General features: G+C 42.1%; 1 protein-coding gene across 1 annotated transcript in view; it reads right to left on the reverse strand.

The window, feature by feature from the left end:
- Window positions 1-26,912, reverse strand: part of LOC134446522 (E3 ubiquitin/ISG15 ligase TRIM25-like) — an 87,743-nt gene extending 60,831 nt beyond the window's left edge. The window contains exons 1-11 of the mRNA XM_063195886.1: window positions 26,886-26,912; window positions 25,499-26,059; window positions 24,316-24,411; window positions 23,827-24,060; window positions 23,408-23,576; window positions 23,267-23,290; window positions 22,862-22,924; window positions 22,654-22,710; window positions 14,494-14,575; window positions 10,508-11,123; window positions 9,749-9,844 (exon numbers count right to left, since the gene is read on the reverse strand). Coding sequence (XP_063051956.1) covers window positions 9,749-9,844; window positions 10,508-11,123; window positions 14,494-14,575; window positions 22,654-22,710; window positions 22,862-22,924; window positions 23,267-23,290; window positions 23,408-23,576; window positions 23,827-24,060; window positions 24,316-24,411; window positions 25,499-26,059; window positions 26,886-26,912 — 2,025 coding nt within the window. The remainder of the gene's footprint in view (window positions 1-9,748; window positions 9,845-10,507; window positions 11,124-14,493; window positions 14,576-22,653; window positions 22,711-22,861; window positions 22,925-23,266; window positions 23,291-23,407; window positions 23,577-23,826; window positions 24,061-24,315; window positions 24,412-25,498; window positions 26,060-26,885) is intronic.
- Window positions 26,913-27,164: the final 252 nt, after the last annotated feature.

A 27,164-nucleotide genomic window follows, 5' to 3' on the forward strand; every position in this document is an offset into this window, starting at 1 on the left:
ATTATTTCCGAGTGTTTTGAGAACCCATAGTGTACCACTGCCTTTCTGCCTGTCAGTTAGTTATATAGCTATTTTATGCTAGGTTACGACAGACAGCTAGTTCAATAACACTGGACGTGGCTGGCTATTTTGGACTTCGTTGATGGCTAGCACTTGGGATATTTACTCCCTCAAACCAACACATTTTGTGAAACCCTAGCAATCGGACGTCTGTTTGTTTTATTTCACGTCATTTAAGTAGTTTTTGGTTACCCCCTGTCCAGTTGCCTGCGTGATTTCCTATGATAGTATCCACTTCAAATGAGAAGCTTGTTCAATGCAGCTGAACCAAAATGCCTGTAAGTTTTTTGACACCAATAGTAAACACATCCATTTTAAATAAGATGTATTGTGGCATTATATTTTGTTTTCAAAATCGCATTTGTTGACAACAGCCAAGCGATTACAGTTTGTTTCGCCAGTGAAGTAATGAAGAGAGAGACACGAGAGAGGGTTGGGGAGACAAGGGGAGACAAGGGGTTCCTTCCTCGCGTGACACTATGCGTGGCTGTGCTTGGAGTGAGACAGAGGAGGTCCACTCCTCTCAATATTTTTGTCGCCAGTCGCCACTGTATATTTAGTTATAAAAAAACAACAACAGTCAATTGTATAAATAATGGATATGGGATATTATGTAGCCAGCAGGCTACTTTAATTTCTACCACAGCAACTTTCTTCTGATCATAACAACATGGCGAACAGCAGACAAGAGATCCTATTTGTGCAGCATCCTGATTAGTGATTGATGGTTGGGATATGTCATTCATATTTGGCACTGCATCAAAGATTTTATCAACCATCTCTGACTGTAGCTTTCTTCTGATCATATGAATTAGGCCTACTAAGCAAAGGGTAGGAATGTTTTTAATTAATTAATTAATTAACTCATCTTTGCTTTATTGCTATATGCCACATTACAAATGGAGATTTTCTGACAGCTTGACTTTAGCCTGATTGGGAAAATGCATTCTCTAAAACTCTGATGTGAGTTTGCTGCCAAGCCATTTGAACATTAACTGAGGTTTTTTTTTATATCAGGTTCAAAAACTTGATTGTGCAGGTCACCAAAGAGAGATCCAAGGCCAAGGAGGTACAGGTGATGAGAGAGAAACGGGTGTCCAGAGAGAGAGACGAGGAAGCACAGATGAGAGGGAGAGAGAAGGAGGTGACAAAGGAGGTGAACCAGTTCAAGAGATAGAGTATGAAGGTGTCAGAGGAGGTGCAGCAGTTGAAGGAGAGAGAGGCAACGGAGGAGATGTAGCAGTTGAGCAACAGAAAGGAGGTGATGGAGGAAGTGCATCAGTTGAAGACAGAGGGAGAGAACGAGGCGAAGGAGAATCGGATGACCAAAAACAGGGAGAGAGAGTACAGAGAGAGACAGCGCAGGAGGCACAAATGACCAGGTAACATACATAACTGTACATGCAAATACTGAAGAAAACTGTTCAGCCATTTAATTCATTTAGATGGAAATCTTGACCCCCCCAATTCACCTTTCGCAAAAGCCACGCCCCCTAGTTATTGTTGCTACGTCCGTCAAAAACTTAGAACCAGGCACACGTTTTGGCTGCGTTTCATAGGAAATGTGTGTAGCCTACACTTCTTGTATCCTACACACGCTGATTACTAGAAGCCATATTCAACTGTGAAATACAACAACTTGATGATGGCGATGTAATGTCTGTAACCAGGACATTTTGATAGTGCTTGGTGTAAACTGGGACATTGCAGCCGTCCGCCAAGACCTTTGACGGGCTTTGGGCACACTGCGCAGCTCTTGGGCAGTCACACTGGGCGTTTCTCTTCTGTTCACTTTAATGGTTTTAGTTGACAGTTAATATCTTCATAACAAGGTTGGAACAAGCGCAGCCCCATTTCAGTGTTACTTTCTTTTTACTGTCACACTCGTCGCATATACACAGACACAAACTGGGAAGGAGAGAGGGTGGGGGCTGCTCCGTGGGCTGTGCATTTGGCGCATATTAAACAACGCAACTAGTAGTTTCCCAATAAAATTTGAATCATAATGCCGTGAATCCAATACTATAATATCATATAATATTGTCCTTAAGTCTGAGCGATGCATTGATTATTTGTTTAGGGTACGTTTTCTGCCAGCTAAATGCAATGGGGAAGGCGCTATATTAACAAACAAGACGATTGCACAGTTAGCCTGCTAATTTTAAATATGATCACCTGGAGCTAATAGCCTCCACATGGCTTAATCCATCCCTGTTATCAGTCCGCTTGAGGTTTTTGCTTCGGGAAAGTGAAAAAATGAGGTCCTAATCAATCTTCAGATGGTGTCGGACCCTGACGGTGCCATAGGCACACGTTGTATGTCTCCCTAAAATCGTAGGTTTTTGACGGACCTCAGACAAGTTCTACACTCCTTAGTTACCGTTGCTGAGCTCGGATTGGTTGGCGGCCGTTTGTGGGAGGGGTTTTGCGAAAGGCTAATTGTGCATAAAGTTACGCCCTTGTCCGTAGTAATGAAGGGGAGTGAATGGTCATAGCGTGCAGAGGCAGTTTGAACAACAACAGCTTTGTCCCACCGGCAGCCCTCAGCATTCTGTTGCACATAAGATGCTAGACTAAACTTTTCATGTTAGTTACACTTCATAACAAGAAATCTGCTGCCGGTTGTCTTCTCCTCTGGTCACTTTGTCGTAGTTTTGCCAACATTTCTTCATTAATATTTACAATTATTTATTGGAAATTAACACAATATCTTCACATGAAGAATATCTTCATTTCAGAGGTTTTGCTCTCAAATGTGCTTCTCTGCCAGCAATACACTTTTAGAGACATTCTGTGGGTCCACCAAAGACAGCTGCTGTCGTAAACTGAGCTACAGAGGTGTCGAGTCACACAGCCACTTGCTGGAGTTAGTGAGTTGGGTAGACCCATGGAGTGACCAGTTCCATATTTGACTCAGTCAGTTAGAGGCTGAACTGACCATGTTTGTAAGATGTAATACACTTGTGGGGTTTAAATACTGTTCTCAAATGTGAGCTCGGGAGAAGAGCTGGGGACGACTGGGGAAGCGCTTGGCGGATGGGCGCTAAAGCCCTGATGCTAAAGGCGCTATGCTACATTATGGTATTCTAAGGGTTAACTGAATTGCTCTTCTCACTTTCAATGTATCAATAAATGTAACTATCTTGATGGCAATGGCATTTGTCTTCTCCTGTGATTACCTGGCGTCCTGGTTTCTCTTCACTGTTCTCCTGCACAAAGATGGGTAATGTATGCTTATGGCTGATTGAGTCCAATGAACTAAATAATAACTAAGTATGTAATGGTAATAACAATAATATAAATACTTGGGTATTAATTGGTAAATGGTAAACATACACGAGTCAGATAGCGGGTAAGATGGTTATCCATTGTGCAACAGGCATTATAGCCCAGATTAAGTCTTATTAATTAAATTGGGTTATGGACTATTTTATTGGCCCAGCTAATAATCTTAATTAGCAATGTGGGTTAATGAAAAAGTTACAACATATTTGGCGAGCCTGCCAGGAGAGTTTATTAGATAATTTGAATAATTTTGGATAAATAATTTTGTTCAGAAATTGTTTAATGGTCTATCTCAAAAGTTCCTAGCAATCTATCTGTCTGTTTTCAGTAAAGTGCTTTCCAGGATTGGTGAGTGGAGTTGATATGTTTACCATACAGTTTAAATTGTGATTTGACTGATTTTTGTGAGTTATCAAGTGGCTTAATTGATTTTATCAGTATTGCAGAGATTTTCAAGGCCTGTGGTGTTTCCTGTCCCGTGGGGGGCCACTGGATCAGTGACATCAGTTGACCATGTGACTAGAGAGGCCATTTGTGGTCATTTCCAAGATGGCGGCTGAAGCAAGTAGGACAGAGAGCACATGTCAGCTGCTGCTAGAAAATGCATTTAAAGATGCAATTTGCCTTCTGACACGACACATAACATGAGGAAGATAAGTATAGTTTGACTAATGGTTTTTATAAGTTATTTCTGTGTATTTGATGTATTTGTTGAGGAATTAAGAGTTTGTGGCATGGGCATTGAAGAAACGCATGCACAAGTCTAATGAAGTTTTATGGTGTTTATTTAAATTGCAGTGTAGGTTAAAAGAACTGTTATAATACTACTTGTTTACTGTTGTTTTAGTGTTATTAAGGTTAAGATCTAAATTTGTGGAGTATTCTGTCTCTCTTTGAAGCTGTATTAGCCGCAAGGCTGGTGAGGTATTTATAGCTGCGGCCTAGCATTTGACACTCACATGTGAACAGCTCAGTTAGAGTCACTTTTAGTATTAGAGTCCTTAATACTGAAATTCTGCCAAATTACAATTTCTCTTTACACATATATTAATTTCTGCGTGGAAATGTAATGGGCTATAGTCACGTGCACATTTAATGGGGTAATTAGGAAATTAATAGATTTATTTCTAGATAAATCAACTTAAGGAATCTTTGTGCAAAAGAACAAGGAACAGAAGGAATGCCGTGGAGAAGGGTGCCATTGGGTCATTGCAAGTTTGAAGTATGAATTTTATCTCTATTTGACTAAATTTTAGTTGGGTAGTGTGTGTTTTAAGAATATTCTAGTCTATTTGTGTTCTGGGGAGGTTTACGACCTTTTACGACAGCTGTTGCCAGCTTGTCTAGTCTATTCTGCAGGCAGAAAGACTGGGTGCAAGCTATTTAAAAATGCCTATAGCCTCTCCGGCCGGGAGTCTGTGAGCAATTTGACACCTTAGGCAACTTTGTTAAATTGACTACTATATAAGTGAATGGGGGTATGTACGTGTGAGTGAATGGATGTTAAGTGTTATTATACAATACATTATTAATCATAGAATCAGTTTATGGAAATTAATATGCAAACATTGGAGTTGGTTACTACAGTAACAAGCAGTTGCAAACACTATAGTCATGACAGAATGCATGTACATACATAGGATGCACACATACACAAAGTGGAAAGCTCAGAAGTTTAAAGAAAGGTGACTAGGTGCACTTCGCCAATGGTGTAAAATGTAACATTGAATTTTGTTCCTCCGTATGAGTTTTAACTTATAAGGTAAAATTAATTATGGAGAAGTTTAACTTGCTTTCCACTATGGTTAAGTGTACCACGTCATAGGAATGTAACGAAAGCTGAGCTACATGTATCATACACAAGTACATACATACATACATATTCATGGGGTTAAGTGTTATCTTGAATGATTGAATCTGCAGATTGATAGGGTATTTCTTCTGTCAACTGTTTAGTGTTCTGTTCTTGTGGTCAACTATGGTACTACTGTTGTTTAATTAATATTGATGAAGTGGTGTTATGTTGACTACAAGAATAGATTTTAAGTTGAGCCTAAGCTTTCCTTTTCAGTTGCACAGACGGGTCCCTTGAAATGTGCAGACATTCATCATACTGGATCTGGAATGACCACCAGTCCTAGGTCTTTGCCTCTCTGAACTTCTTTTTGTCGTGTCCTAAATTGGGGGTATAGAAAAAAGTGGAAAAAGTGAAGTAATGCTAGCCTATACAACAAAAGATGGATATGAACGCGCCGGTATCCTACCAATTTGGCTGTGTGAAAGCGGTGAAGGCGATTGCTAGGGGTTCCATTCCACAGTATAAGATAAGACTCTAATGAGCTGTTATAATTCTCAAAGCAAGTTCACTTGGTCCTGGGCTATTCTGTGTACATCGTGCGCTGACTACCCCAGTACAGAGTGTATTTTGGTAGGCAACTTTGTGGTATTGTATAGGTTTATTTTGAGTTATGGTAATATAATATATATATTATGAAACAACAAAGACTCTATTTTTTACTGTGGAATGATATAACTCGTAGAAGTGGGAAGCCACTGGGGAAGGAAGACGAAACGTGGCCACGGTTTTGCAGAAAAGAAATTGGTAAGCGGGAGAGCGGTGTTGGCGGCACATCGTTTAGTCGGATGTCTTAGGGACATGGATTTTTGGGCGAGTGAAGCCGCAATCGCATTGGATGAGGTTTAGAATCATTCAATGGGGTCAGGAAGCTGAAACAGGTCAACTCTTAGTCGAGTTGTCTCTGTCGATGAAGAGTTGTTCAGAAAAGTAAACATCTATTGATTGACCATTTCAGTGTTTGTGATCTTTCTCTCATCTTGTGGCAGGAGTTGCAAATCTTGTTACAGGGTGCTGGGCCATGATGACTGAGGGTGAGAAGTGAGTGTCTTGTCTTGTCACCTGGTGTTGGTAAATTTGAGTGAGTGAGTGGGCCCTATAGAGAAAGACTAGTGAGTGCTTGTTGAAAGAAGGCAATGGAAGAAATAAGAAGGTGGTGTGGAGTCTTCCATTGTGGTGAGTGTAAATGTCTGTTGTTTGTTAAGTAACTTAAAATTAGAAAATCTTAAGAAAAACTAGAAACATGGAAAAATACAGTAACACATAGACTGAACACATTGAGTCTATTTAACTTCTAGTTTATTTCCTTTATGGGGTTTTTGTTTGTTTTATTTCTTTAAAAGTTTAATTTCAGTTGGGGACATCACCTTTGATGTCTGGGGTTTTACTTTTGAGTCACTGCTATTGATAGCTGTAATTATTCTCTTGACATTACTAAGTGGAGTCTTTTTAGCTGTTGTAATAACACATGTTATAACCAGTGTGTGTCTCTCCCACAGTAGCTAAAGATGGCGCTTTACGACCTGTCGTAAAAGGACACTGCTTGCAGGGGCATGGAGTGACTGGTCAGACAGAGAGAGTGAGATAAGGTTGCGTGAGTAGAAACCACTTTGAGACTGTAGGAGTTTAAAGTAATGCTTCTTAGTGCAGTGACTCATTTTCATTCTCATCTTCATTTTTAGTTTCATTTTATTTCTCATTCTTATTTTATTTTAATTTCATTTTGCATACAGTTTGTTTATTCATTTTGGGGGTTTGAGTTATTTTGCCCACAAGGGTAATTGGTTTATTTGATCACTTAGAACTGACGACGAGAACTTAGATACATTTGCACACATGGATACTTAAGTCACAGTTAGATGTCAAGCATAAAGACTGAAGTTAGTTGACATGTAGTCATATCTGACATTGCTGATCACATACAAGTACACTTTTGGGATTTTATTTGCAGATACTTTAAAGTCATTTTTGGGTTTATTTTAAGTTTATTTTTTTATTTCTTTGGGGTTTTATTTTATTTTGGGAATTTATTTATTTATTTATTTATTTGGTTAACGTTAACGTTGGAGACTTAATAGTCTGGAGTTTTAATACTGTAAGCGTGCGAAGCATTCGTGAGATTGCATTAGGCACTAAGTACCTCTCAGATATGAGAAGTTGACCTGTTCCACAGAAAATAATTCTATTCTCTGTGGAAGGGGGGTAGAGTGTAGAATTTTAAATTATTTTGCCAAAAGAAGTGTTATAGGTCATGAACAAGTTCACTAGAATGCACCATACATGCATACAACATCATATAGGTTGAGGAGAAGTGTATACACTGATTGTTGAAAGCGGTGAAATAATTTGGGTGTGTGCTAACATTGGTTTGTAGTTACAGGTGGAAATAATGAGGAGTGGTCGAAGAGAAAATTCATCATGGACGGTTGCCAGTGGATGATCTCTCTGCCTCTCTGGGAATCTCTCTCAAGGACTGAGCTGTCTCTCAAGTGAGGGAAAAAGTTCAACATGGACAGTTGGACTGAGGTCATCAAAAGGGTTGTCTCTGCTGAGATGATCTGTTGCTGTTTCCGGAGGATCAACGACTGTCGTTTTGAAAGTAAAGTGGACTGAGTCTGTTTCAAGTGACAAAGGGGCGTCAGGAGACGTTCCAGGATGGACGATGGACAAAGTTCAAGGAGCTGAGGTCAGTTGGACCTGATGGCAGGTGTGGGCACGAATGCCAGGACTGAATCCTGCCAGCTAGAGAAAGGCTGGAGGAGTGCAAAGAGTCGCTGAGGAAATTGCCACAGTGCCATGCAGGCAAGGAGCTGATGCCAGCATCCACGGATGGGTGCAAAAAGAAATGTACCAGAGATCGTCGAAAGATTGCTGAAAGACTGAGAAATGTGTTAGGGGGTGTCTCGTGATACCTTCTCCGCAGATGGTTGCCCGAGTGTTTTCAAGGCTCGGACAGTCCTCACCTGGAGGGGTATGCTATGGACACATGCAAAAATGGATCTACAGGAGCAATGACAGCTGCCCATGAGGGTAGCGAGGACTGAGTTTGCTATTTCAACAGGTTTCACTGGAGAGAGACATAGAGCGATGGGCGAGAGAGAGAGAGAGAGAGAGAGACTGGTCTGGCAACAACAACAACCAGGCGTCATGGACATTATGGACATTAGTTAGTTGACCACTTCCTTGAGACAGGTTAGGGGTATACTGCACACCAGATTGTTTCATTGATTTCACATTTTTCATTATTTCATTCATTTCACATTTCTCATTAATTTCATTGATTTCATATTTACTGATTATTTCATTGATTTCATTTGCTGATTATTTTATTATTTTCAGAAAGTGTCTGATTTCAGGTTTTGAAGTTTATTGCATACAACATTTAGTGAGGTACATACTGATTCTGATTTTACAGGAATAAATTCATTAAAGGCTGTCGGGCCACACACAAATGGTTGGAGAAAATATTCACATGGGTTTGCAAACAGTGGGTGGTTCAATAAAGGGGGCAATTCTTTATTAATTTTCTTTTGGGAAAAGTTTGGGTTAACGAGAGTGTCAACTTTGAAGGAAGTTTCATATTTTATTGACTGACTGTTGTACATTTTAGTGCTCAAAAGGTTTCATGCAGAATATTAATGAAAAAATGATTTTAAGGTTTAAAATTCGGTTTGAATTTCAAAAGGGGCGTTATGTCGTAGTTTTGCCAACATTTCTTCATTAATATTTACAATTATTTATTGGAAATTAACACAATATCTTCACATGAAGAATATCTTCATTTCAGAGGTTTTGCTCTCAAATGTGCTTCTCTGCCAGCAATACACTTTTAGAGACATTCTGTGGGTCCACCAAAGACAGCTGCTGTCGTAAACTGAGCTACAGAGGTGTCGAGTCACACAGCCACTTGCTGGAGTTAGTGAGTTGGGTAGACCCATGGAGTGACCAGTTCCATATTTGACTTAGTCAGTTAGAGGCTGAACTGACCATGTTTGATACATGATGTAATACACTTGTGGGGTTTAAATACTGTTTTCAAATGTGAGCTCGGGAGAAGAGCTGGGGACGACTGGGGAAGCGCTTGGCGGATGGGCGCTAAAGCCCTGATGCTAAAGGCACTATGCTACATTATGGTATTCTAAGGGTTAACTGAATTGCTCTTCTCACTTGCAATGTATCAATAAATGTAACTATCTTGATGGCAATGGCATTCGTCTTCTCCTGTGATTTCCTGGCGTCCCGGTTTCTCTTCACTGTTCTCCTGCATTAAGATGGGTAATGTATGCTTATGGCTGTTTGAGGGCAATTAACTAAATAATAACGAAGTAGTAATGGTAATAACAATAATATAAGTACTTAGGTATTAATTGGTAAATGGTAAACATACACGAGTCAGATAGCGGGTAAGATGGTTATCCATTGTGCAACAGGCATTATAGCCCAGATTAAGTCTTATTAATTAAATTGGGTTATGGACTATTTTATTGGCCCAGCTAATAATCTTAATTAGCAATGTGGGTTAATAAAAAAGTTACGACAAGTTCTCACCTTGAGAGTCTCCACAGCCTTCCTCAGCTCCTGCAGCTCCTTCTCCTTCAACTGGATTATCTGCTGGCATCTCCTCTGGCTCTGCCCCAACCCCTCCTACAACATCAGGAATCACAGCAACAGATAATTAATTGACTGCTAATGTCTAATCATCATAACTTAAGATGCTTTATAGCTGTTCTGCAATACAATTTCACAAGCAACTGATGCTGCGAAATGACGTGACTCATTTCAGCTGTGAAACCCAGCAGTTCATTTAACACAAAGTGATTTAAGTGTAAAAGACATTAAACATGAGCCAAGCTGGTTCAGATCCTGTAATGACACAACACTCAATGACAAATTAGGCAACATTGAAGTTGGCCTGTCAGTGCTTTAAATAAATACATTGGAGTTTTAATTTAATTTAATAAACTGTAATTCACCTCTTCAATGAGACACATTCACGGAAATGATTATGTTGCCATTAAACTAGGTATTACCTGTGCATTAACTATACAAATGAATACTAACATTGTGTGTGCCTCAGTGTGTCTGAAAGCAGCCCAACCTGTTTTTCTGGATTGCTCTAATATTTCTACATACACACGCAGCCACCTTTCGTTTTTAGCTGGGCTGAGGTGTTGTCCACTGAGACACATACAACACAGGGCACAGTGGATCTAAACAAACTGCATTTGAGTGATTATTATGCTCCAAGTTTGTTTGGAAGATTAAAAATGATATCCCAAAGATATTATGTAGGCCTTCATGTCTTACCTTTTTATGACTCCACTCTGCCCTAGCTGTGATTGTGTCATGACCTTTATGATCGTCCATCGTACACAGATAGCAGATACAACTCTGGTCGGTGCGACAGAATATCTCAAAAACCTTCTTATGACATGGGCAGATCCTTTCCTGTAGTTGGCCCGTGGCCTCAATCATGTTGTGATTTTTATCGACAAGTTCATTGTGAGCTTTTAGGTGAGTGGCACAGTACGACTTCAGACACTCCAGACAGGATTTGACAGCTTTGAGTTTTCTCCCAGTGCAGACATCACACACCACATCTCCAGGTCCAGCATAACAGCGAGCAGGAACAGCAGCTTGGATGCTGGTCTTCCTAAACTTCTCTACCATTTCAGCAATTAGAGGGTTTTTGTGAAGTACAGGCCTGGAGTCGAAGCTGTGCTTGCAGAGGGGACAGCTATATTTTCTTTTCCAATCCTCCTGATCCCAGCAGCTCTTAATGCACCTCATACAGAAATTATGTCCACAGGGAATAGTCACTGGATCCCTCAACAGCTCCAGACAGACTGGACAACTGAAGGACTCTAGCTCCTGAGAAGACACTGATGCCATTTTGAAACTTTTCTTAACACTAGTGCACACACTGAGAACCAGCAGCAGAATGACAGCTGAATTCCTCAGCACCTCAGAACACTAAGGAGGAGCCCAGGGTGGGTGGGGTTAGCGATTGGCCAATCAAATTTCTTCTTGTTATCAGGGAGAAAGCATGTAGTAGTCCGGCAGCCAAAAGCCAAATATCAGCCGAACCCAGTTTCGTCTGATAAAGTTTTTTTCTTTGCAGTTTGTGGTTGCTTAAGGTGTACCTATTAAGATTCCAGACGATGCCCGGTGATATCCCTTGAGCATTTTCAGATATTGAGCCTTTTATGCTTGATGTGCTGCAGCCATAGATTACAACAGTGTTTGGCTCCCAATTCATGTTATGCTGACCAAATACCCTATACCATACTTATTTTGTGTTTGTTTACATGGTAGGATGTGTATAAGAACAGGTGGTGAGGTATGGACATCAGTGGGGGTGGGGTCATGCATGTTTGGGGGCGGGGCATTCACCCAAAAAGCCTGATTTTCCAAGTCGGAGACACAAAGGTCAACATTTCGCCAAACGTGGCTTTATATCTCATAGTGGGTTGTTTGGTTTTGCTGTTTGTAGTTGTCCAACACTTACCCATCAGGATAAGAGTGGGTGATGTGCCAATTTCAGATATTAACCTTTCATGTTGATTTCGCTGCAGCCATAGCCCGCAAGCTTTTGACAGCTTCATAACTGCACTATGATTAACCATAGAGCATTCTGGGTGGTAGGCCTGCCACATCAAAGTGGAGAAAGTGTCCTCGTACCAAATACATTTTAGACAATTACATAACTAGCTGTTTGTCAAGCAGAAATATGTAACATTTAGGCGAATATTGGTGGTGTCAGCTCAGACATACCCAGAAAGGATTACTAATTCAACACAGAATTTCACCATTTCATACATTGCTATTTACTCTTCCTGTGCTGTTGTAACACAAAATAAAAATTGTAAGTAATAATTACATAATTTTTGGCTGATTATTTGTTTGCCTACAAAGTACATAATTTCAGCGGTGGTCGTATTAACATGGAAAGAGATAAAAATAAAAATGTAAATCCACAAAATGACATTGTAATTGACCTTTTACCAGCCCATGCCATATCAGGGTGTGACACTGCGGCATCCTATTTTGGTATTGATTTGTTATCAAGACCCTAAAAGCTGGATATCACTTGACATCAATTGGTAATGGCACCATTCCAACAACTTTCCAGTGAGGCCACTAACTTTGTGTCGGCATGTTATGGCATTCCAGACAGTATCAGCATGTCACATACAAGGTTGGTGGTATGGGGAAAAAGAATGGGGAATGTCATTTATCTTCACCTAACCTGGCTGCTCTTCCACCAACAACAGAGGCATTTCTTGAGAATGTGAAAAGGGCTCATTTTCAAGCAATATTGTGGAGGACATTGGTTCACACTCCACCTGAACTATCTCCTGAAGCATTTGGATGGAAGAAAGACCCATGCAACAAAGCACTGATACCAATAAGTGTTCCAGAAAATGTCAAAGTGGCACCAGACTACATTTTACAGATGATCAGATGTGGTTGCAAGAGTAAAAGCCCCTACAATTCTAAGAAATGTAGCTGTGCTGTAAACAGTGTGCCTTGCACCATTTTCTGTGCATATTTTCGGCTGGCATGCTGCCGAACCAATGTGTGTGTGTGTGTGTGTGTGTGTGTGTGTGTGTGTGTGTGTGTGTGTGTGTGTGTGTGTGTGTGTGTGTGTGTGTGTGTGTGTGTGTGTGTGCGCGTGTAGTGTATATAATGTAGGCTATTAGTAGAGCGGCTACAGGGAAAATCGTGCAAATTATGATACAAGCGTGAAATTCGGCAGGTATGTGCTCAAGACCCATTCGATCAAATCTACCTGATTGGCCACTTGAAATGGTGGCCATTTTCCAAGATGGCCGCCAACAAAGGCCCCAAAAATTGATTTATTGCATAGAATTGACCTAGAAAATTATGATACAAGCGTGAAATTCGGCAGGTATGTGCTCAAGACCCATTCGATCAAATCTACCTGATTGGCCACTTGAAATGGCGGCCATTTTCCAAGATGGCCGCCAAAAAAGGCCCCAGAAATTGATTTATTGCATAGAATTGACCTAGAAAATGATGATGCAAGCATGAAATTCAACATGTATGTGCTAAAGACCAATGTGATCAAATCCACCTGATTGGCCACTTGAAATGGCGGCCATTTTCCAAGATGGCCACCAAAAAAGACCCCAGAAATTGATTTATTGCATAGAATTGACATAGAAAATGATGATACAAGCATGAAATTCAACATGTATGTGCTTAAGACCAATACGATCAAATCTACCTGATTGGCCACTTGAAATGGTGGCCATTTTCCAAGATGGCTGCCAAAAAAGACCTCAGAAATTGATTTGTTGCACAGAATTGAGAAAGGAAATTATGATACAACCAAGAAATTTGACCATTATGTGCTTAAGACCAACACAATACATTCTAAGGATTTCTCAGTTTAAATGACTGCCATTTTCCAAGATGGCTGACAAAAATACCATAGAAATGGATTTGTTGCACAGGATTGATCGAGCAAGTTATTATACAAGCATCAATTTAGGCATGAATGTGCAAAAAAACAACAACAATACAATCAAATTGAACTGACAACACTTGAAATGGAAGCCATTTTACAATATGGCTGCTAAAACACTGAATTTAGCCCAGAAGTGAGCAAGAAAATGATGATACAAGTATGTAAATTTGTGTGTTTGTGCTTAAGAGCAATATAATCAAACCCCCCTCATTTGCAACTTGAAAATGTTACATGGCAGCCATTTTTAAAGACGGCCATCAAAGGAGACACTAGAACTTCATTAATTGCAATTAATCTACCAGATGTGGCCCAAATAAACAATCACTATGTTTGATTTTCCAATGAATTCATCATAGAAGGAAACATAATCAAGCAGAAAGGCACATAACTATAGGTTACCAAGGGTAACCCCGGTTCTCTGAGGGATATGAACGAGACATCTCACTATGGGTAATGCCCTTTGAGTGGCCATTTGCCAAAACTTGCTTTCAATCATGCCGTCAGACCAATGAGCAGCGCAGATGGGGATCCCGCCCCCTCGGGGACAAAGCCCAGGTGTGCCAGGCTCTGATCTTCAATCTGAGACGACTAACCTTTGAGCTTGTGGGTGAGTGTGGCAATCTAGTGAGATGTCTCGTTCATCTCCCTCAGAGAACCAGGGTTGCCCTCTGTGAACTATAGTTCTCTTTCGGTTGAATCACTCGACATCTTACTATGGGTATTGAAAAACTCCTGACTGCGTTGGCAGTTACCTAGAATGCGCAAGCAAAAGCCTGGCCGCAGCACAGACCCTTCCTACCGATGCCCAGAGCTGTTGAAGGTGGAGAGGTAGCGTCCATCAACAGTGATCAGCGACACGGCCCAGGGGCCAGGGGCAAGAGCTGCACCCGAAGGGTGCACTTGGAAGAGCAGGGGAGGCAAGCCCCTAATCCCTCCAGACAGACACCAACCATGGGGCAAGTTGATACCAGTACCAACCTAGGGGTTAGGCAGGCACTTGACACCATCATTAGAGCAGGCACACCGCCCAGACTCGGCCTACCGGTGTCAATAAAGTGTTTAGAGGTCAGATACCGGCAACGCTAACGGGGGAACAAGAAAGAGGCCCAGTCTTCGTTCCGAACCCGGAGGGGGAAGAGGGGTTAAGCACGGGGCGCACAAAGGCAGCGTCCAGACATCCAATACCATGGAAAGCACACAGTGGAGGGAACCCAGGGCACGGAAACCACCCGTCTGAGTGTAACCGATGTGCAAGTGGAGCCCACAGAGGTATAGCGAGGCCCCCAGTATCAAGAGGTATTCCCCAATGGAAAACCGGGCCTTGGCACAAGGGGAAATATCCAGCATGTTCAGTACACAACACCTGGCTGCAGGTGCAACTGAGAGGCACCATGCCCAAGACCGCCAGGCAAGCTTGAGCTGCAATGCGATCGTGCTGGCAGAAAAAACCCAGTCATTCTCCAGCAGGGCCGCAGGGCCGCAGGTCCAAGTTGCGGGCGGAGAACCGAGTAGCAACCACCACCACAGCGAGCCAGCCAAGAAAAGCCCCGATAGACACCTGTTTGAGGGCACACGCTCTGGTTCCCAGGGGGACATCAAAGACACACTTCCCCTCGATCAGGCAGCCTGGTCGAGCAGGGGCCTGAGATACTTCATTGGAGAAGTATAGTCTAACTAACCACGGGCGCCCTACCCAGGGACAGCGCTCCAGGCAGCACAACTGATACTCGCGCTCCTGCTGAGCGCATGAGACACGCACAGTAAGGGGTGACCGACCCAAGGGAGACACGGGTAATGCGTCCTATTAGGAGAGGCGAGGATTCAGGTGGCCTTGCCACGATCAGTCTTGTGTTCCACATAACTTGTGCCCGAACGTCAACTACCATTAGCGGAGGTCGGGTGCGCAAAGGGGACAGCACAGTGGCTGGAGAGGGCAGCCAGGGGATGATGTTCATATCTTCGAATGTCCCAGGCTGACAAGCCAGAGCAGTTATGTGATTAGCTAAATTAGACATGTTTAATGTCAAGTCCAGAGCGAATAACGCAAATTCATGACAAAGCTTGTTTCTGGTGTTCACGCACCTTCTGTTTAACAGCAATATCGAGAGAACCATGAATTGCTGTTATTAGCATATTATTACCACACTGTCATCGTATTATTAGCATGTCATAACCTTGGGGTCCATTGACATTAAGTTAAGAACTGGCATTATTAGCATGTCATCACCATGCCATTTGTGTCATAAGTGGCTTATGTGTCATTGCTGAACATTTTAATATCTGTATCACTTCATCATCTATGGAAACATATTTGAGGAGAGTGAACAGTTATTTCCACCAAAGTTGCAATTTGCAAATTTCTAGGGTCTTTTTGGACACATCGTCATCACATTTTAAGTGGTAAATCAAGTATATTTGATTGTAGGCCTATTGGTCTTAATCACATACATGCCGAATTTCATGTGTCCATCATAAATTGCTTGAATAATTCTGTGCAATAAATCATTGTCTAGGGTCTTTTTTGGCAGCCATTTCAAGTGACCAATTGGGTGAATTTGATTGCACTGGTTTTTTATTGATGTTTTTTACTGATGTTTTATTTCATGCATTTATCATAATTTGGTAGGTCAATTCTATAAATCTATTTCTGGGGTCATTTTGGCGGCCATCTTGGAAAATAGCCACCATTTCAAGTGCCTAATCAGGTAGATCTGATCGTATTGGTCTTAAGCACATAAATGTTGAATTTCATGCTTGTATCATAATTTTCTAGGTTAATTCTATGCAATAAATCAATTTCAGGGGCCTTTTTTGGCGGCCATCTTGGAAAATGGCCACCATTTCAAGTGGCAAATCAGGTAGATTTGATCGTATTGGTCTTAAGCACATTCATGTTGAATTTCATGCTTGTATCATAATTTTCTAGGTCAATTCTATGCAATAAATCAATTTCTGGGGTCTTTTTTGGCGGCCATCTTGGAAAATGGCCACCATTTCAAGTGGCCAATCAGGTAGATTTGATCGTATTGGTCTTAAGCACATACATGTTGAATTTCATGCTTGTATCATAATTTTCAAGGTCAATTATATGCAATAAATCAATTTCTGGAGCCTTTTTTGGCGGCCATCTTGGAAAATGGCCGCCATTTCAAGTGGCCAATCAGGCAGATTTGATTGTATTGGTCTTAAGCACATACCTGCCAAGTTTCATGCTTGTATCATAATTTGCACGATTCAAGCCAAATTGGCCTTGTAGCCGCTCTACTATATAGGTGTTTTAGGTGTTAAGGACTCTGTATGTTGTATAGGTGTAGACAGGTCTTTCTGTGCGAATTTAAATGCATGTACATGTCTTATTTGATGGCTTTATGGACTAGGTGATCATTTAATACCAGTCAGGATACACTGGATTGACTTAATTTTTTGACTCAACAGTATATATAATGTATAGCTGTTTTCCTATGTTTAGACCTCTCTCTCTCTCTCTCTCTCTCTCTCTCTCTCTCTCTCTCTCTCTCTCTCTCTCTCTCACTCACTGTCTCTGAGCGTGCAGTACTGTATGTTGCAGTGTATATAGGTATTTCTGTGTAAATTTTAAATGCATGTACAGATCTTATTTGATGGCTTTATGGATTTAAGTGATCATTCAATACCAGTCTGGGGATGTATGTCATTTCTTTAATCGTCTTTTGGAACAGCCAACGACTGCTCACCAGTTACCCCCACACTCTGTTGTTCTTTTTTTAAAAAATTTTTTTGGGGGGGGGGGGGTCTTTTATGTTGGCTATTTGTGGTAGGCTACCTACCGGCGATGTTGTCATGTATGTTGTCATGATGTGATGTTATGCAGGATCTCATAATGCACAATCCGTTCCATACTTTACAGTCTTATTCTAAGCAATGTTGTGAATGTTTCTTGATTTGTCATTCATGACCTGATTTATATAACTAAATGCATAAAAATAGGCCGAAATCGCATTTTTTAAGGTTATTAGCAGTATTTTCTCTGTACCTGGATAACAAAAGGAGATAGCCACAATTAACCACGGTAAATATTCTTGTATGTACGATATTAACAAAATAAAAAAGGACTTTTGAAGCTGGCATTTAGGTGGTCAGATTAATTGCATCAAAATATATGCAAATTAGTGCATATTTAATTAGATAATAGCCTAATTAGCATATTTAAACATAAAATATAGAAAACTTGTAATACATTTTTTTCTCCAATTCATACGAGTAATCATCTGATAAAGTTTCATATTGATATCTGCAAGTAAAAAAAAAATACCCTATTCACCTACAGTGTCTCGCCTTATTTGTGGGATTGCTGTTATGAAAGGGTTAATTATTACCCCATATTGGGTTTGTTTCAATAAGGGCAGTGTTAAGGCAGTCCAATGTGAATGTTTTCCAGGTAATATAAGCAATTTGGTACATTTTGTAACATTATTCACAGTAATATTAGGTGTCTTTAGTTTTTTGTCATAATTTGCATTTATGGGACAATAAAGGCTCAAAATCTGGAAATGCTCAAGGGATATCACCGGGCATCGTCTGAAATCTTGAAGACTTGCCTAAAATCTATCAGATAAAGCAAAATAAAAAACTTTATCAAAGAAATCTGGGTTAAACCCCACGGCTCCCGGACTATAGGACCAGGTGAGATAGATGGTTAACCGGGTGATAGTGGCAGTGTTCAAGAATGTTTGCAACACTAAATGTTTCCTTTTTTTTCTACACTGAACATTTTCTATGCTGTCGTCACACAAGTTGTTCAATCAGGAAATGCCATCAAAATGTTGCAGCAGTTGAACACACACTGCAGGACAAGTTATTTACCTAGTCGTCTTCAGCTACTTCGTCTTGTGCTAGTCAGGAGCACTACTCCCATTAACACAACAAAAAGGATTCTCTTAAAGTAGCGTGCAGTGGTTCTCAACCTTTAAAACACATCCAAAAACACCCCCTCGATCTCATCATAACCCTGTCAACGCCTAACCTGACTCTTGCCCTCTGGTATGCCGTTCAGTTTCACTAGTTTGCCCTTGAGTGCTTGGTGTACAATATGAGTGGCATGCTGGCTGGCCTCGGTCCTGGGATGTTTAAACCAGAAATCATGCGGGATGAGATACGCTTCCACCCCCATTGTATAGGAGTGTAGCTGGGTGCTCTAGTGCAGTGTTTCCCAACCTTTTTTGTCTCGCGTACCCCCTAAGGCTCTAAGTTGTGCCATGAGTACCCCATAATTCATGTTCTAGATCGTTTTCTCTGTCCTGATATGACAACTCCATACATTTATTATAGTAGTAACATTTTTCCAAGTACCCCCTGCAGTGTGCTCGCGTACCCCTAGTGGTACACGTACCCCTGGTTGGGAAACACTGCTCTAGTGAATGGAGGAGTAGGGGGAGGTGGTGGCACAATCCGGAAAGCCTTCACGCAAGACAGGTGAAAGGGAAAGGAGGGGTTTAAATATCTGCAAAGGCGGGAGTAAGTAATGACGGCTGTCAATCACTCGCGGGCTTCCTCCCGAACCATGTTTATATATAAACAACATTTACGGGTGCGACAGGGAATGGAACGCATGTAGTTGCTGAACCGCAGCCAGATGATGAAAAGCAGGTTAGTCAACGCCCCCCTTAGTATCAAAAAAAAAAAAAAACTATTGCCCCCCATTTGCAACTGAGCAGCCCCGCACCCCCAAATGTCTCCTTCTCAATGCCCAAGCCACCCCCCATTTTTCAAATTCTAAATCAAAATCATTTCAAAATCTACCAGTCACTCACTGTTTGAGCCCTATCTCACGCCTTACGTAAAGTATTCACGAAAAAAATAGATGAATTTTCGTGGTGCATTCACGTTATTGCCCGCCTTTCGTAATATCTTCACGAAAATAATAGATTAATTTTCACGCTGCCTATTCACTTGAATTGCCCCACTGCTGCTATGGTTATCCAAACGTCTGCAGGGGCGGGGAGGGGGTGCTGACAGAACACTGCTGATACACTCGGGACTCACTAATTCGACGCCCTTTCGGTACTTACGCCTTATGTCCCCTAAACCTAAACCTAAACCTAAACCTAACCCTAACCTTAACCCTACTTAACCCTAAACCTAACCCTAACCTTAACCCTAACCTTGACCCTAAACCTAACCCTAAATTGCTTGTTTGAAATGTTTGATTACCATGTGACGGTAGGCTACCGAAAGGGCATCAAACTAGTGGGTCGTTAGGCAACAGTCGGGCAATTCAAGTGAATAGGCAGCGTGAAAATTAATCTATTATTTCCGTGAAGACTTTACGAAAGGCGGGCAATAACGTGAATGCACCACGAAAATTCATTTTTATTGAGTCATTATTTTATTTTACATACTAGTCATTGTTTTATTACATACAGTACATGAACACCAATCACTGAGTTGACATATTAAACAGCATCCCCCTATCAGGTGTGTGATCATCCGTAACTGCCACCCCCGTCCTGTTCTCTACTCAGCTGCATTCTACTGGGTTCTGTCTTTTAGTGGTTGCTGATATTCTCACATGTTTAGGTCTTTATTTAATCATTCAGAGTTTCTAAGTTTATTACATATTATTTTGATATATACAACCAACTGCAATCATCTTTAACACCAATTACAAAAATAACATAGAAGACACCCTATCAACCCTACACCAAACCATAAATATGAAAGTACAAATTTTCTATACATGTTGAAGGACCATAAATCTAGTTATAACATCAATGGTGTGCGATTCAACTGAGCATGTGATTGACCAAGAACATGGTGTTTTACATGAATATGAGAACAGCAGAGATTTCCACAGAGATGAGAAAGAATTAAGTATTGAACAATCTGCATACACACTAATACATCCCCATTTCATATCACACACACACACACACACACACACACACACACACACACACACACACACACACACACACACACACACACACACACGCACACACACAATGTCCAGACCCTCAGAACGCCCCTGTGGGTGTGTGTATGCATGTGTGTGTGTGTGTGTTTGTGTGTGTGTGTGTGTGTGTGTGTGTGTGTGTGTGTGTGTGTGTGTGTGGGTGTGTGTGTGTGTGTGTGTGTGTGTGTGTGTGTGTGTGTGTGTGTGTGTGTGTGCGTGCGGTGTGTGTGTGTGTGTGTGTGAATGAGTGTTTATCATCAATTGCATATTGTGCGTATACATGAGAGAGGGCTGCAGGGGCCTCACAACAGCTTTACTGATGATGATGATGATGATGCTGAGAGGAATGAGCTGTGTAACCCAAACCCAGGGTAGAGTGTGTGTGTGAATGTGGTGTGGACTCTGTGCAGGAGGGTCATTGTGTCTCCCCTGATGCTGTAGAAGGCCAGAGTTCCTGCCCTGTGATCCACATACACTCCTATTCTGGAGCTGGCCACTAGAGGGAGTTTAGTCTCTTTATTATTGTGCCAGAAAGAGGAGCTGGACGTGGTGAGGTACAGCCTCCAGGACTGATCATTACGTCCAAACCCACACTCACTACCCCCTCCTTTCCTGCTGATGCTTTTATATGACACTGCTATACCAACCCACCCACTCCACTCAACCTCCCAGTAGCAGCGTGCAGACACACCCTCTCTACACAGCACCTGCCACCAATGATTAAATCTGTCTGGATGATCACGATATGACTGAGGGGCCCCATATCTACACTCCACCCTCCTGTTCCCCTCAGACAGAGAGAGGTGTCTGCGTACTGTGTTTGGATCCACAGTGAAGTCACAGGTATCTGGAGAATACAGGACACACACATTTTAGTCGTAATGTGTGTGTGTGTGTGTGTGTGTGTGTGTGTGTGTGTGTGTGTGTGTGTGTGTGTGTGTGTGTGTGTGGCAAGTGTACAGTGTGTGTGTGTGTGTGCTAAGTTTGTGTATGTGTGTGTGTGTTTTACTTCCCTGTGTGTGTGTGTGTGTGTGTGTGTGTGTGTGTGTGTGTGTGTGTGTGTGTGTGTGTGTGTGTGTGTGTGTGTGTGTGTGTGTGTGTGTGTGCGCGTGCGTGCGTGTGTGCGTGTGTGTATGTATAAGCAAGTGAACAGTGCGTGTGTGTGTGTGTGTGTCTGTGTGTGTGTCTGTGTGTGTGTCTGCGTGTGTGCATCTGTGCGTGCGTGACATGTGTGTGTGTGTGTCGGTGCGCGTACAATGGTTATGTGTGTGTGTGTGTGTGTGTGTGTGTGTGTGTGTGTGTGTGTGTGTGTGTGTGTGTGTGTGTGTGTGTGTGTGTGTGTCCAACTCACACTGTAAGAAGTCCTCTCTGGTCACTGGTTCAGCAATAAGAGCCTGGCCATCAGACACTGAGACAGAAAACATCACATTGGCCTAAATAAGTGCATGAACACCACAATATGCTCCACATTCAATCAGAGCAGTGGAGACCAGAAGATGAAGTGACACTATGAGTCTCCAGCTCTAGACATCTTACAGGGCTGCATCTCCTGAGAGACAGACAGGTAAAGATGAGGGTGCACTCTGTACGTCCCTTGGATTGTAAATGGATTACTACAATGCCCTTTATTTTCTAGTCTCAATCGCAATCTATGAAATGACTTCAAGCTTTTCAGGATGTAGCTGCCACACACACACCATCGCAGGGAATTTGTGTTTCCCGCAGCAATTTGCAGCTAAACACGAAAATGCTGAGCAGTGCCTTGACCAAAACCACCTCTAACACTGTCAAAGATGCAACGTTCCCTTCGCTTTACTTTGCCAAGAACAGCGAAACAAGCAAGGAAAATGGTGAAATTGTGCCCAGACCAAAGCCACCTCTCAACCTAACTTGTCACAGGGTGTTGTAGAGCACGAGTTAACATGCAAAGTTGTAATGTAGACACATGCGATAGACATTTCAACTCAGCGTGTTATTTTAACGCTTTGGATGATGCCAAAGGCATGCCAATGCCAAGGTGTGACTTACTGTGTGGTGACAACTTGGGCTCCGTACGCTCTGCTCCTCTGAGTCCAGGATCAGTATCTGCAGATCAACACAGACACACATTCACCCATATCTTACACATCCACCCATATCTTACACATTCACCCATATATTGGACATCACCCATATCTTACACATTCGGCAGCATGTTTAAATTAAAAGCATTTTGAGGTCCTCAGTAATGACTTACTGTGTGGAGGCAACTTGGGCTCCGTACGCTCTGCTCTTCTGACTGGGAGTCCAGGATCAGGATCTGCACACCAACACACGTTATGAATTAACACGCTGCTCAGTAGAACACAATTACTATCATACACCCGACACGCACTCACGCACACATGCACACACGCTTGCATGCACACACACATACACACACGTTATGCCTTAACTCGCTCCTACAAGTAGAACACAATAACTATCACATATTCAGCCCCACCTCAACACACAGACATAGACACACACAGAAACATAGACACACACACACACACACACACACACACACACACACACACACACACACACACACACACACACACACACACACACACACACACACACACACACACACACACAAAGGCTTACAATGATAACTCACGTGTTATGATCTGTGCCGTTGTTGCTGTTTTGAGATAAAGAAGAACATTGTTGTGAGTCATGAGTAAAGCACACCTGTTAAATAGTCAAGTTGAATTTGATAACCTGTTGAATGTGAGTGTCAATTCCATGTTTGACCAACCTGCTGCAGATATCTTGACTATTTCCCGCTTGAAGACTGCCTCAAATTTATCCTCCAACTGCATCTGCAGTGCAGACACCGATTTCTTCAGGGGCTCAAAGAAGTTGCTTTGGCTGAAGGTCCTTCTGGTCAAAGCACTGCATGGATCTCCAGCGATGGACACTATGTTCTGCACAGAGACCATTGGTAGATGAAAAGTGTGTCAGTATCATTTCCAATTCCTACCAAGAGCGGTCAAGGTAATATGGCAGTGTGGATTATTTCACTTTCATTTAAGGTTGTAATTCAGAATGGGTATGGTTAGTATTATCAATATTAAAGGTTATTGGTTCACCATATTTTCATTATGAAGATAAATACAAGTTTAACACACTGGACTGATTGCATTCAAATTTTAAAATGTACCAAGGTCTGTCTACCTTGAGGAAATGGATGGGATCCTGTGTCTGTGAAAGCTGGTTCATCTCAGCATCTGTCCTCTTCAGCTCAGCAATCTCCTGCTCCAGTTGCTTCAGGAGTGCTTCAGCACGGCTCACCTCAGCCTTCTCCTGAGCTCTGATCAGCTCTGTCACCTCAGAGCACCTTTTCTCAATGGAGAAGATCATCTCAGTAAACATCCTCTCACTCTCCTTCACTGCTGTCTGTGCACCAGACTGATAGGGCACACACACACGCACACGCACGCACGCACGCACCCATGCGCACACACACACACACACACACACACACACACACACACACACACACACACACACACACACACACACACACACACACACACACACACACACACACACACACACACACATACATACACACACACACACAGCTTGTCACAGCTCAGCACAACTACTATCTCATTGCATAACCATAAATCTGCTGCAGATGCTCTTCTCTTCAGTTCTCACCTTGAGAGTCTCCATAGCCTTCCTCAGCTCCTGCAGCTCCTTCTCCTTCAACTGGATTATCTGTTGCCATCTCCTCTGGCTCTGCCCCAACCCCTCCTGGAACACCACAAATAAAACCATATTGATTTTTAATCCTAAGGCAGTGGTTCTTAACTGGAATAGTCTTGGGACCCACAATTTTCCATGGTCATTACGTTGTGACCCAATTATTAGTTGCGCCGTCAGAATTTTTAACAAAAATAATGATCAAAAATATAGCCGTGCATTTTATTGTATCATTTGCATTGTACAGTATGCTGTCTGTATTGTATAGTATATTGTCTATACTGACAATTAAAGTGTGAATTAACACATTTTTACACCACAGCTCTACGACCCACCCAGGACCCCTCCGTGACCCAATTTTGGCTCCCCACCCACCAGTTAAGAAACACTGCTCTTAAGATATTCCACATGGGGGTATCACTGAGTTAGATTAAATTAGTCTGTTATAACTTTTTAAAACAAATATTCAAAACAACATGCCCTCAGTTCTGCTGTGACATATTGAAAATGTGAAGAAACAACAGGCTGTAGTTTTAATGTTAAACGACGTCAGCAAAAGTGCTCAGAGCCTGTAAGTGGCAGGAATTTCTGACAAGTCGTTGCGGCTACACCCTGAGGTTGGCCTGTCAATGTTTTACAGAATGTAGACATTGGACCTTAAGTTATGTCATAACAAACGTCATCTTGGTACCTCTTCACTTAGGCCTAAATAAATACATTGAATAAATACATTTAATTTAATAAACTGTAATTCACCTCTTCAATGAGACACAAATCACAAACAGGGTTATGTTGGTATACAATAGGCACGACCTGTGCATAAACTACAGAAATGAATAAATACAATACACTTCACCAACAGTGAAGTGAGAGAAAGGTTGTGTGTGTCTCAGAGTGTGAATATTCAATGACAGCAGCGCAACCTGTTTTTCTGCATTGCTCTAATGTTTTTTACAAACACACTCATCCACCTTTCATTTTTACTTGGAGTGAGGTGTTACAATATGTCCACCGAAACACATGAAACACAGAGCAGGGTATGGCAAAATGGATTTAAACAAACTTCAAATCAGTGTCTTATTATGTTCCAACTTTGTGGAAGATGAAAAAAGACATTCCAAATATACTTATATCTTACCTTTTTATGACTCCACTCTGCCTTCGCTGTGATTGTGTCGTGGCCTTTATGATCATCCATCGTACACATAAGACAGATGCAACTCTGGTCAGTGCGGCAGAATATTTCAAAAACCTTCTTATGACGGGAGCAGATCCTCTCCTGTAGTTGGCCTGTGGCATCGGTAATGGTGTGATTTCTATCAACAAGTTCATTGTGAGCATTTAGGTGAGTGGCACAGTAGGACTTGAGACATTCCAGACAGGACTTGACAGCTTTGAGTTTTCTCCCAGAGCAGATATCACATGCCACATCTCCAGGTCCAGCATAACAGCGAGCAGGAGCAGCAGCTTGGATGTTGGTCTTCCTGAACATCTCCACCATGTCAGCAATCAGAGGGTTTTTGTGCAGGGCAGGCCTGGAGTCGAAGGTGTGCTTGCACAGGGGGCAGCTGTATGTTCTTTTCCGATCCTCCTGATCCCACCAGCCATTAATGCACTTCATACAGAAATTATGTCCACAGGGAATCGCCACTGGATCCTTCAGCAGTTCAGAACAGACCGAACAAGAGAAGGAGTCCTCCTGAGGAGACACTGACGCCATTTTGTAGCTTTTCCAAACACCAAGTGCATACACCACGAAGCAGCAGCAGAATGACAGCTGACTTCCCAGAACACTAAGGAGTAGCCCAGGGTGGGTGGGGTTAGGGACTAGCCAATCAGAATTGTTCTTGTTATCAGGCAGGAAAGAATGTAGAACCTGGTGGGATGGATGTGGGTGTGGTCAATAAGGTGACAGTCGAGGTGTTCAAGAAAACGTTTACGTTTCCTCAAACAGAAATGGGATGGGTGCTATTTTCTATGCAGAGCATTTTGCTCTACAGTACTGTGGCCAAACAAGTTCCTCAGTCTGGAAATGGTAGCAAAATGTTGCAGCAGTTGAACACGCCCTGCAGGACAAGTTGCTTCCCCAGTCGTTTCCTTCGGCCTTGTAGGTACAATTCCTGCCACTTCTCTACGCAGAGAAAACTCATGACAAAAAATATGAGAATCATGTGACTCAAACTGATGATGATTGAGACGAAGGTCATCAATAATCATTAGTAAAAGAGTTACTTCCCCTCTGACCACCAAATGGCTGGCCCAGGGTCCCTGCCATGTTGTTCTCATTCCTCCTCCTTTAGGAGGCGCTGTGACTAAAGCCCCATTCACCATCACCTGGTTATCAGTGACCTTTGATAACCCATTGTCTTGCCCCAAGTCCCTCACTCTAGTTTTGCCGCTGGACAGACGAGACGCATAGAGCAACTTGCGCATCATTTTGGACGAAGTATTGTTTGATATCTGGCCGAATAACAAACATAGACTGCTTAGTTCATCTTACACACACTTTGCAAAGAATTCCTCACTTCAAGTCTAAGACCTTGCCTGGACATATCTTAAGACTTTCATCCGGACACTGTGAACTAAAGGCGAGTTCACTGCGAGAAAATATCCACGCACGCCTCCGTGGAACAAACTTCTTGCATTCCAGATTCAACCAAAGAATCTCGAAGCCGCAACAAAGAAAGACTTTTGCACCCCCCAAAACTCTCGAGGACGAGAGAAACGTGGACTGCAATCCCCATTTTCAGACGGACGTACCGAGCCTTTGGAAACTGGATCCTCCTCTTCATCTCACACAGTAG

The sequence above is a fragment of the Engraulis encrasicolus genome, chromosome 3 (assembly GCF_034702125.1).
Source record: "Engraulis encrasicolus isolate BLACKSEA-1 chromosome 3, IST_EnEncr_1.0, whole genome shotgun sequence".
In the NCBI taxonomy this organism is placed as follows: Eukaryota; Metazoa; Chordata; class Actinopteri; order Clupeiformes; family Engraulidae; genus Engraulis; species Engraulis encrasicolus.